Genomic DNA, 10,300 nt, shown 5'->3' with positions numbered 1-10,300 from the left:
GTGAAAAAGAAGTGAGGAGGAAGACATACGTTTGTTGTGTTGATAAGTACAGAGTGAGGGAGAGGGGAAAAAAGAGGGGGTAAGAGGGACAGCAGCCAAATGACAGAGGCGTGTTTGTGTTCTGATTAGGCTGAGCCAAAAGAAGGCGGCACACCAATAGAGATAACCAACAAAGACATCTCTTCACAAGGGACAAATCTGCGAACATCTTTTCATAGTCAAAAGAGGTGGGTACATTTGTAGCTTTTATGTTAAAAAATAAGAAATAAGAATTTATCGAGTGATTTTGGAGTCTGGAGATCATTTACTTCTCTCATGTTGAACCTGGCCCCTAATCTATGTTATCATTATGTTCTGATGAACCTCCACGTTGCATATCTATCCATTCTCACCCTGGCTGCCAAGATGGGATGCACTCAAGCTGAATAAACAATGATGTGGGCTCTTTGGGCTAAGGCAGGCTTCCTGGCATGGGTGTGCCTGTGCCCCGTTTGGTTTCTCATCTTTATGGTTGGCGACAGTGAATAGATCAAATCAGTGGCAGTGTGGATCAGGTCCTGAGTGAAAATTTCTCTTTGGCAGGGAAAGGAGGCTGGGATACAGCCAGGGTTGCCTTGCCTGGCAACCCTGGCTGTATCCCAGGACACTATTGGTGTCTTGTCTTTGAGTCCTCTCGGTCTGATTCATACACACATCCACACCAACACCCAGTAAGTTCTCTCTCACACAGCGAGAGGCATGAGAGAAAGACTGTGCCATCCTTGGGAAACAAATTAAAAGGATGTTTCCCTAGTTGAAAGTACTCCTTCGTTGGTGTCGGTTAAAACCAGAAAGGAAAGCATGTTGTAATTTGTCTGTAAATTAAAAAAACCCATCATATTCCCAGACATCTAATTATAACATTGAAAGAGAGAAACAACTGAACCCTGGTGGCAGAGGTTGAAAACCAAATGAGAAATGATATGTTTGAGACAAAAAATGTGAGGACATAAGTGGTAAGAGAGAATGTTTGAGTGTATTGCCATTTATTTTTCTTTTTTCTTTTATCTGTTTTCTAGATTTTGTATCTTGTTTTTGATTCAGGCAGCTTGCCTCATCTTGCAAAGAAACAGGAATTTCAAGCTTTAAAAAATATTGCAACATGCTTTTGTGTTCATCCAATGGAATATTACACTCATCTGACCTCATCGGTGGCCTCTTTTTTTTCCAAAAGAAAAGAGATGATCAAGTTACCCTAACTCAGATTACATAATCTTTAAATCCTTGGACAATGAACCACTAACCACTCTTCTTTGAGACCTCCAGAACATTTACACAGACTAAAACCTCTAATCACAGAGTTTCACTCTGAACCAAACTGGTAGTTTTGAGAGAGTGAAAAGAGCGAAACAAAACAACACGGTAGAGGGCAAACCCGAGTACCAGTCTGGAAATTCCTGTTGGATTGTTTATGTTCTGGAAACGCAGTAGGGAAAGAGAACAGCACTGATGGTGAAATGATTGAGACAATAAAACCTCTGTGTTCATAAAACAATGTGCATGGCTGGCCAGAGGGAGCCAAACTACTTCTGATTTATTTGTGCTCCAGTCAGCTCCTGAATGACTTTACAAAAAAGAACATAGACTGAGAATGAGAAATGATACCTCCATGAACATATGAGCATCGCAAGTGAACATATGAGCATCGCAAGAGAATCGCAAGGCTGCATGTGAGAGGTTACTTCACATGGACTGAGGATGAAAAGGAAAAGAAATGGACAGTAAAAGGGAACTGGGGAGAGAATAAGTTGTGTTTGTTTCTCCTTGTGGAGTCTGCTGTCAAAGAGCAACCTGAGCTTCCCCCATGTTGACTGCAAAAAGATTAATAGCCCCCCTTAGGTCTGGGTTCAACTCTGTTGATGGTAATATGTCCCATGTGGCTACATTTGTAGTCACATTCAGCCGTGCTAAATGATGATTAACCCCAAACTTCATTTTTTATTCAGTTCTCATTTGTCTTTTCTTTGACATCAGCGAACTGTTACTGGTTATTTAAGCTGATCTTTGAAAACAAGGAAAATGTCAATAGAAACAGATAAGTGGAGTCTCGTTTGGGAGCATTCTGACCTGGGATCAGTCTGAAGCACCTTTGTCTAGACACCAGCTTCACTTAACACCCAACTCTATATCTCTGGTCAATCCTCTGGGATATTTCCCCTCTTCCCATTTGTCTTTTTTTGCTTTTGGCACTTATCCATATTCTGACCTGGCGCCGAAGAACCCATACATGCTTTTAATTTTACAAAAATACTGAAAAAACAATTGCATACATTTCTCCCTTTTTTTGGAAAATACATTATCCCCATAAAATGCAAATTGCTCATTAGGAAACATGGATGCAGGCAAATGCAGTGTTTGACAATTGTACATTATGTCGGCCTCATTATATTGCAATCACATTCCTGATTGTAAAACAAAGGTACACAACAATGGTGATAAGATCTCTTGTTTAATGAGACTTTGCTGTAACTTCTGAATTTATTCAGTTAGTAAATAGGCCTTCTATTCATTTCCAGGGATCCCAATTCTCATTTTCCCAAGTTCAAAACATCCCACCCCTTACTAAACAAAGTTCTGTGCCCACTCCCTGCCAATAGGCTTCCGTGTCCCACTTTGGATCTTGGCACCCCTCAGAACATTCAGGACTCCTCCCCCACCCTTCTCAGATTCCGTATCCCCCTTCTTCACCAACCCGCACACACACCCATACACACACACCCGTTTGATTGTGATTGACAGTGTCTTTGTTCCATTGTGTGGAGCTGTCGCCTCTGATGAAGACACATACTCAGAACTGAAGCGCAGTATTCATTGTGGCTTACTCAGACACTACAGGTTCAGCACCAGTTGCACTAACATTTTGCAATATGCTCAATGTGCATTCTGACTCAGTAAGTAAGATTAGGTTGGGCATATTCCTACAGCATCAGTTGGAGAACAGAATATTAAGTTGATGTACGCTAAACTGGACGGATCACGCCACGGCAGGGCCACAGGAGTCCGTACCAGATCCAGGAGGTCCGGGCATGATGGGTTAAGGGGGCCAGCTGGAGAGGGAGGCTCGAGGCTGTGCAATGTGTCTGAGGTTGTCATTAGTTTTCACCCCTCCTTGGGGATGGGAACCAGGTCACATTCTCTCACACGGCACAAAGCCGGGTGTGTGAGTGAGAGGGTTGGGGGTTCAAGGGAAGGATTCTGATGGGGTAGTGGGGTGGAGGTAGGGGGGCAGGCCATGACCTCTTTATATCCATCAACAGATCACTAACTTGCCCCATAGGCATGCTCCAGCAGCACATTCCCAAACACACATGCACACACAGACATTATCATCCATGCAAATACATGCTAATATGTGCGCATGTGCACAACCAGGCCCTCTAACAAAATCCATGAGCAAAGACTAGAATAGCCTCTCCTGGTGGCTTAATGAAAATTACTCCCAATAGTCTTTACCTACTGAGATATATTTTTTTCTTTTGATAACATCTGCTGCTATCAATATTTGTCTTCCCAAATGAATCAGTAATAAAGTTTGTATGAATCACTGCTGAGACTGCATCACCAAAAATGAGTTGCTAAGAGATGAGTGATTAATTACAATATGAGTAAGAATGAATAATGGTTGCAACATGGCATAAAGCGTACACCCATCTATTTCAGAAGAAACTCAAATGACAAACATGACATAACCTATAGTCATGTTGCAATAAAAATGAGTCCATGAGTGCCAGTAATGAGCTGGTAAATAAAGGCTTTTAAACATATAGCACACAAATATAATAAGGCATTAATTTCAAATACCAAAAGTTATTTTCATGTCGTAACACACAAACATTTCTGCATGAAAATGTACAGTTTTTAAGTTCTGTCAGGAAAAAAACCCGGAAAAACAGTAAAACACTGCCCTCTCTTGGTAAAAGATCTGTCCTGCTGGCTGAATTAAACAACAGCTTGTTTACATTTTAGTTTTTGGTTAGTATTGTGGTGAAATTTGTAATTTCTATTCTTAAAAAAAAATAAAATAAAAACTTTTGGGGTAAGTCAGAACACTGTTTATTTAAAAATCAAAATCAAAATAATAATAAAAAAAATCCAACTTGGACCTCTTTGAATCTTTAAAAACAAAACACATTCCATTTGCCAAAAGATTAAAAACAGGATTCAACAGCAGTTATGACCACAGCAACACAACATTAAAACAAACATAAAATTATAGACACAATACAGTGCCATTTGTTTATGACTCTGTTATTAATGCCATAACTCTGAGTCTTAACATAGCGTTATCTGGCTACAATTTATTTCTAACCTGGCGTTTCATATAATGTCATCGTTTCACATATTAACTGAGTTCAGTTTTGTGCTTTTATATGAGTCCATAAGATTTATATCTCATGCTGTTTTTATTTATTTATTTATTTTACCTCTGAGGTTCTTATTTTAAAGAATAAGTATGGCATTTTTTTTCATAAAATGTATGCTAAAACCAATGTTAGTGTTGTTGTATTGTGTGATATGTGTCTCTCCACTCAGGGCACCCTGGATATGCCATCTCCTCAGAAGAAAACTTGTGCAATTGCGCATATCGTCTGTCAAAGCTTATCATAGTAGTGTCTTAGATCTAAAAGTAGCCTCCTCGCATTGAGCTTCACGTTCTACATTACCTGCTTAGCCCAGAATCTCAAATTAAGACACTGGGGGGTTAGGGTAGATGAACTGAATACTGTGTTATTCAGTTGGGAGAGATGGTGCGTCTGCGCAGGCAGCTACACGTCAGGCACTTCAGGATGCTCATGGTGATGTGCATGAGAGGACCGAAATTGAAAAGCAAATTGTAGAAGGTGTTTACAGACAGGCCACCTGTCTCATCTGCGTACTTTAAGGCCACGATGGGTGTGTAGAGGCTGTTGGTCAGATTCCTAAAGCGAGGCCTCTCCGACTCAATAACCATCTTTGTGCACTGGAGAAATAAAAGTCAATTTTAGATGAGGATTATTCAGACTTTGTATCTGTCAACGATTACATAACTCAAACTTTAAACTTTGAACAAGTTTTAGTCGGACTCAGCTGGCTTACTTTAGCTATGTCCTCTGGAGTCTGGCCCATGGCTTCAAATATATCTATGGATGATGGAAGGTAAACATCTTTAAAATATCGAACTGTGTCTGCATCGACTCCAGGAAAATCCATCTTAGCTACGTCTTCCATCATTTTCGTCTCAAACTCAGTGTGAACAGGGCCAGGTTCAATCATGGACAACCTGAGGCAAGCAGATTCAGAAAGGTGCAGGGAAGGCATCAAAAAAATAAAAAATGAGTAAAAAACATAGATAAATTACGATAAACTTGGGGGACAGAAGAAAGAGGTCATTTTACCGGATGTTGAACTTCATCAGCTGCACAGCCATACTCTCACAGAAACCTTCCATTGCAAACTTAGAGGCTGTGTAAACATCATTGAAAACCACTCCTGGATGGAGAACAAAATACAGAATATTAAGATAACATATTACTAAATCAGTAAATTGAAGTTTTAATTTACACATAGGTTAAACAACAAGAGAATGGTCCTCCTGACCTAACTGGTAACAATTAGTCTCTTGGATCATATTGTCTTTACAAAGAGACAATATGATTTCAAATCATATCAATATGATAAGATATGATTTAACACCTACCCTGGAGACCCATAACGCTGCTCATGACAACAATGTGTCCTGAACGCCTCTTCTTCATGTCCGGCATCACTTCTTTGATCATGCGAACCACACCGAAGAAGTTGGTGTCAAAAACTCTTTTCATTTCATCGATGCTGATGCTCTCCACTGGTCCAAGCAAACCCACACCTGCATTGTTGACTGAGAAGAATCCCAGACACACATAGTACTCTACTCAGAATTTAAACAGTTTAGTTTGTTTAACTTGTCTCATAAGAGTAAACACACATTGATCACACAAGTTATTACTTGCTAATGCCACCAGATGTCAGTGTGTGACAGTTTCAGGAAGGTGTGATGTAACAGGAGTCCTTGCTGTGGGGCCTCTGGGTTTTGAGTAATTATGCGAAGGGGGTGTAATATGGGATGGAAGCAGGTTTATAAATAGATGCTTTATCCAGACTAAAGGTTTTAACAAGTACTGAAAAGATGTTCTTGTTCGAGGGTCACTAATCTGAAAACCTGCAACATACTGCACATTAAAATCTGCTATTAACCAAAGAAGGTTTGTCAGTTCTAAAACGTTTTCCTGCTTACCTTTCACTTTAGGGAAGTCAGTTATGACAACAAAGTTGTCTTAAAAGCGTGAACCTTTAAGAGAGGTGTTTCTATCTGTATGTATGATGGTATACAATAGCCTTTTTTGTTTGAGTGCAAAATATATCTGGCCACTGGAATTTCAAGACTTCCAATCCCCTCCTTCCATCCACTCAACTGCAAAACCACAGCGAGTAAAACTACAGTCTCAACAGTCTGAAACACTGCCGTTATGGGACTTTAAAAACTTTAATAACAACTAAATTAGTATTATTCTATTAAACATTACCTATTGCAGAAGGAATTGCTCACTTAAGTCGTGAACAAAACATGAACTGAGCAGCAAAAGACAAAATACATGTATAATAATAATAATAATAATAATAAGTTGAGACACATATGGGTAACGGATCTAAAAGACAAGGAGCAGTTTTAAATCCTCCTCAGTGTGTGCCACTCACTCAGAATATCAATGTGGCGGTCCTTAATGTTGTTGATGCACTCTTTGACAGATTCGTCACTGCATACGTCTAACGGGAGCAACATCAGGGTCTTCCCATATGTATCTCCAGCTGCTTCCAGAAGCTTATCCTTCTTCTTTAGGTCCCGCATGGTGGCAATGACTGTTTGACAAAGATAAACAGCAATACAAAACTAAAAAAATTGCTTCTAAACTGAAAAGAAGGATTTCTCTTTAATTTAAAGTACCTAAAGATTGTTCAAACTCATCCAATAATGTGCAAGATTGCTTTAATGTGGTTTAATGTTGAAAACGCTGTGGGAACAACACTGCTGACTTTTGGTTTTTTAGCCCTGCAAATCTTTGCAGACGTAGCAATTTATAGCCAATAAATATTTTGTTTAGGATGCCAAAACTAACAGGACAGGGTTGGGTTCCATAAAACAACAAACAAAAATGATTTGGCTTAAAAATAGAGAAACCTCTAGCTGTCCTTCACCAATTTCCACTAAAACAACATTTGTTTCTATAGAAACAACAACAAAAACAAAAAACCAAGTTATATATAACTTGTTTTATTCATAATATGATTTTTCCCCCCTCTCTCTCCAATGACTGGGCGTCTGTGACCACAGCCTGCAACAGCATCTAATATGAACAGATGTGCAGGACACTCTGAACTAGAAGATAATTACTTTCTGAAGCTTCAAAACTATTGATGAGTCACTGCAGTTCAGACAGAGTGAACACATAGAGATGTGCAAACACAAGCAAATGAAACTTTCAAAATGGAAACACAATCAAGAAAACCCTCACATGGGGTCAAAGTTCCTAAAAAAGGCCACACCTGGTACAGGACACAGAATTGATTTCCTTTGAACTTTAAACACAGGAGAGAGCTAACCTACATACGAAGCAGAAATCTATCACAAGCTGCAGTTATCATCACAGTGCTGTCGAGGCTTTGTTGGCGTCTTCCCCGTCCAGTATTATGATGTTGCTTAACAGGCGAATGAGTGGCAGAGCTGTTGCACAATGACAATCAGCAGAAATAAACAGCCTTTTAATTCCACATTTATCTAAATCTACCTGTTGTCCTTCGTAGATAAGACCAAGGTCTAATCTAATTCCTCTGTGAACATAAACTGGGCGGGATTACTAAGGTGAAAATGGGATTACTTACCAACTTTATGCCCATGTTTCATGAAACATAGCAATGAAGGTGGACCTGTATCTTTAGAATTTATTTGTGTAAAAGTAGCATAATTTGTCTGCTATACAGATACCATGTGAGTTCTACATAAAGCAGTTAGTATTATTATTATTATTTAAGATGCCTGTGTGTAATCAACTGAAGGATTTACGTCTTGACTGAGACGTAATCAAGGGATCCATTGTTCTTCTAGTTGCTGAAGGAAATAGTTCTGGGCAGCTCAAACATTCTGGAAAGAGCTGCATTTGAGTGAAAAAAAACAACAAAGGATTTTCAGGGGCCTTCTTAGAGTTTACAACATGTCACTGCAGCTAATTGTGACTCAATGCACAATGCAATATCTAATCTCTGCTGGGTTTCCTAATGAACAGAGCAAAACAGTTCCATTTCTCAGATGTGGTTTCGCTCAAAGCAGCTCACAGCGAGGAACACACTGGGAGGGAGGGTGCAGTCAACTGTTTTTGTTTTGCTCATCTATTCCACAGCAATACATTTCATCAGATCCCAATGGCTGAAAGAAGAAAAGGAGATCTCAAACTAAACACTGCAGAGTTGCCCATAAACTGATAGTAATGGCTTCATTCACCTACGATTGTAATTTCAGGATTCAGACTATAAGGCTAATGATGAATGGTTTCTCTGGTGACATGTTTCATTGTAGAACTACAAACAACATCAGTTCTGTGGAGATTCATAGCTAGCAACAAAAATCTTTTCATGTAGATCTAGAAAAACTCCCACAGTGGTCTCACACACTCGGGAGAATACACAACACAAAAAAAAAAAAAAAGGAAGACTGATTTTAGCTGAAATCTCTGAACTCAGATTAATGATGCCTGGGAAGCTGAGAGGAAACACACAGACAGACAATGTCAATGTGGGACACCGCAACTCCCCTGTGTACCAATGGAGACTTCAAACGAGGCCCTTGCTCTGGAGTGAACCCATGCTTGTACAGGTCTCAAACTTTGTCCCCCCTTTTCACACTCAATCCAGTGTGGGGACTATAGGCACATTAGACACGGCACTAAACTGGAGCAGGCCCTCTACAATTCACAGCAATAAAAGAGGGCTTTGTGCAGGAGAAGTCACTTGAAAGAGAACTGACAAGACTCTTTTTCTGAATCCTGCATGGCAAGCGGCATCCTTGCAGAGCCCTACCCTGGAAGCAGCCCTTTCGGATGACAATAGGTGAGCCAAAGGAGGGGGTGGACTGGATCTCAGCGCTGACTAAACTGTATGATTCCCATGTTGAATTGAGAAGCTTCACATAAAATCAACGTGAGCATGCAAGTCAATCAAAACAAACTTTATGGTGGTGCGACAGCAGACTGTTGGAGGACAGTAAACACGGACAAACTAGACTTCAAAACGACTCAGTCTATTTCAGCCCTGCTACTGGTACGTCTGGTCAAAGAAACAATGAATAATAAAGCGTGTTTTTACCATGGTAACGCTTCTTTTCATCTTTGGCCAGCGTAACGGCGATTCGTAACCCGATGCCCGATGAGCAACCGGTGATCAGCACAACTTTCTGCCCACTGTTCGCCATGATCCGTCCGGGTAGGCGCTGTGTTTTCCAGCGCTGCTCTGCCCCTGATGGTCGCCGAGCTGCTGCGGGAGCTACCGATCACCGGACTTTTAAAAAACTAAAGCGGATCATGAAGCCATTGCGGCCATGTGAGTCCCCAAGCCAGTCACATGTTCATGCTGAGTGGAATCTGGAACTCAAAACGGCGTGACATAAGACCTCCTGCAGTTTAAAACTAAATAGGTGTCTCTGTGCAACAAAAGTGCAGCCTTGTTAATCCAGCAGAAAAGTGTGGACGTGCATGCGCGCAAGTGCGCGTTGCGTGAGGGGGCAGAGCTTATTTGATTTGTGAGCTGTTGACCCCAACACATAACTGTAATATTCACTCACTATCCCTGCACTATTTCTCTAGCGTGTTTAACATATAATTTTCAATCTAATATTTAGATCAACAAGTTGAAAACAATTTTTAGGAACATATATATATATATATATATATAAATCTGTGCTCATTTGTTGTGTTTCTAATATTTGTTCTATTTGTAGTAATAAAGTGTTGATTTTATCTAAGATTTTTGTATTAGGTTCAATGTGAATTCGTTGTAACGCTTTTATTTGACTGATTCTGTTGTTTTCAAAGTAGTGATTAAAATGTCACGTAGTTAACTGTGCTGTACTGCCATCTTGTGTTTAGAAAGCGAGTTGCACAGTCAGGAAGCACGTTTTGTCAGTTGGTTAAATTTTTCTTTAGTTAGCCCATAGGCTACAAGGGGTCATAATTGCAAAGATAAGAACTCAGCCAAG

At 40.1% G+C, this 10,300-nt stretch overlaps 1 protein-coding gene across 1 annotated transcript; it reads right to left on the bottom strand.

The window, feature by feature from the left end:
- Window positions 1-2,326: 2,326 nt before the first annotated feature.
- On the bottom strand, window positions 2,327-9,517 carry rdh8a (retinol dehydrogenase 8a). Its single transcript, XM_028042669.1, has 6 exons — window positions 9,412-9,517; window positions 6,754-6,915; window positions 5,717-5,896; window positions 5,415-5,508; window positions 5,116-5,299; window positions 2,327-4,999 (listed from the first exon to the last, which is right to left on the bottom strand). The coding sequence occupies exons 1-6, from the start codon at window positions 9,515-9,517 to the stop codon at window positions 4,772-4,774; spliced, it is 954 nt and encodes a 317-aa protein (XP_027898470.1). The 3' UTR covers window positions 2,327-4,771.
- Window positions 9,518-10,300: the final 783 nt, after the last annotated feature.

Source organism: Xiphophorus couchianus, chromosome 16 (assembly GCF_001444195.1).
Source record: "Xiphophorus couchianus chromosome 16, X_couchianus-1.0, whole genome shotgun sequence".
Taxonomy (NCBI): Eukaryota; Metazoa; Chordata; class Actinopteri; order Cyprinodontiformes; family Poeciliidae; genus Xiphophorus; species Xiphophorus couchianus.
Note: the sequence above shows the minus strand (reverse complement) of the source record. Positions and strands in the feature narration are given on the sequence as shown.

Excerpts from the sequence above, each read along its gene's own strand:
- rdh8a (XM_028042669.1), bottom strand. The coding sequence starts at position 9,517 with ATGGCGAACAGTGGGCAGAAAGTTGTGCTGATCACCGGTTGCTCATCG. Across the intron at positions 6,916-9,411 it reads TGAAAAGAAGCGTTACCATG|TCATTGCCACCATGCGGGAC; the intron begins GTAAAAACACGC and ends TTTGTCAAACAG. Across the intron at positions 5,300-5,414 it reads CTGATGAAGTTCAACATCCG|GTTGTCCATGATTGAACCTG; the intron begins GTAAAATGACCT and ends TGCTTGCCTCAG.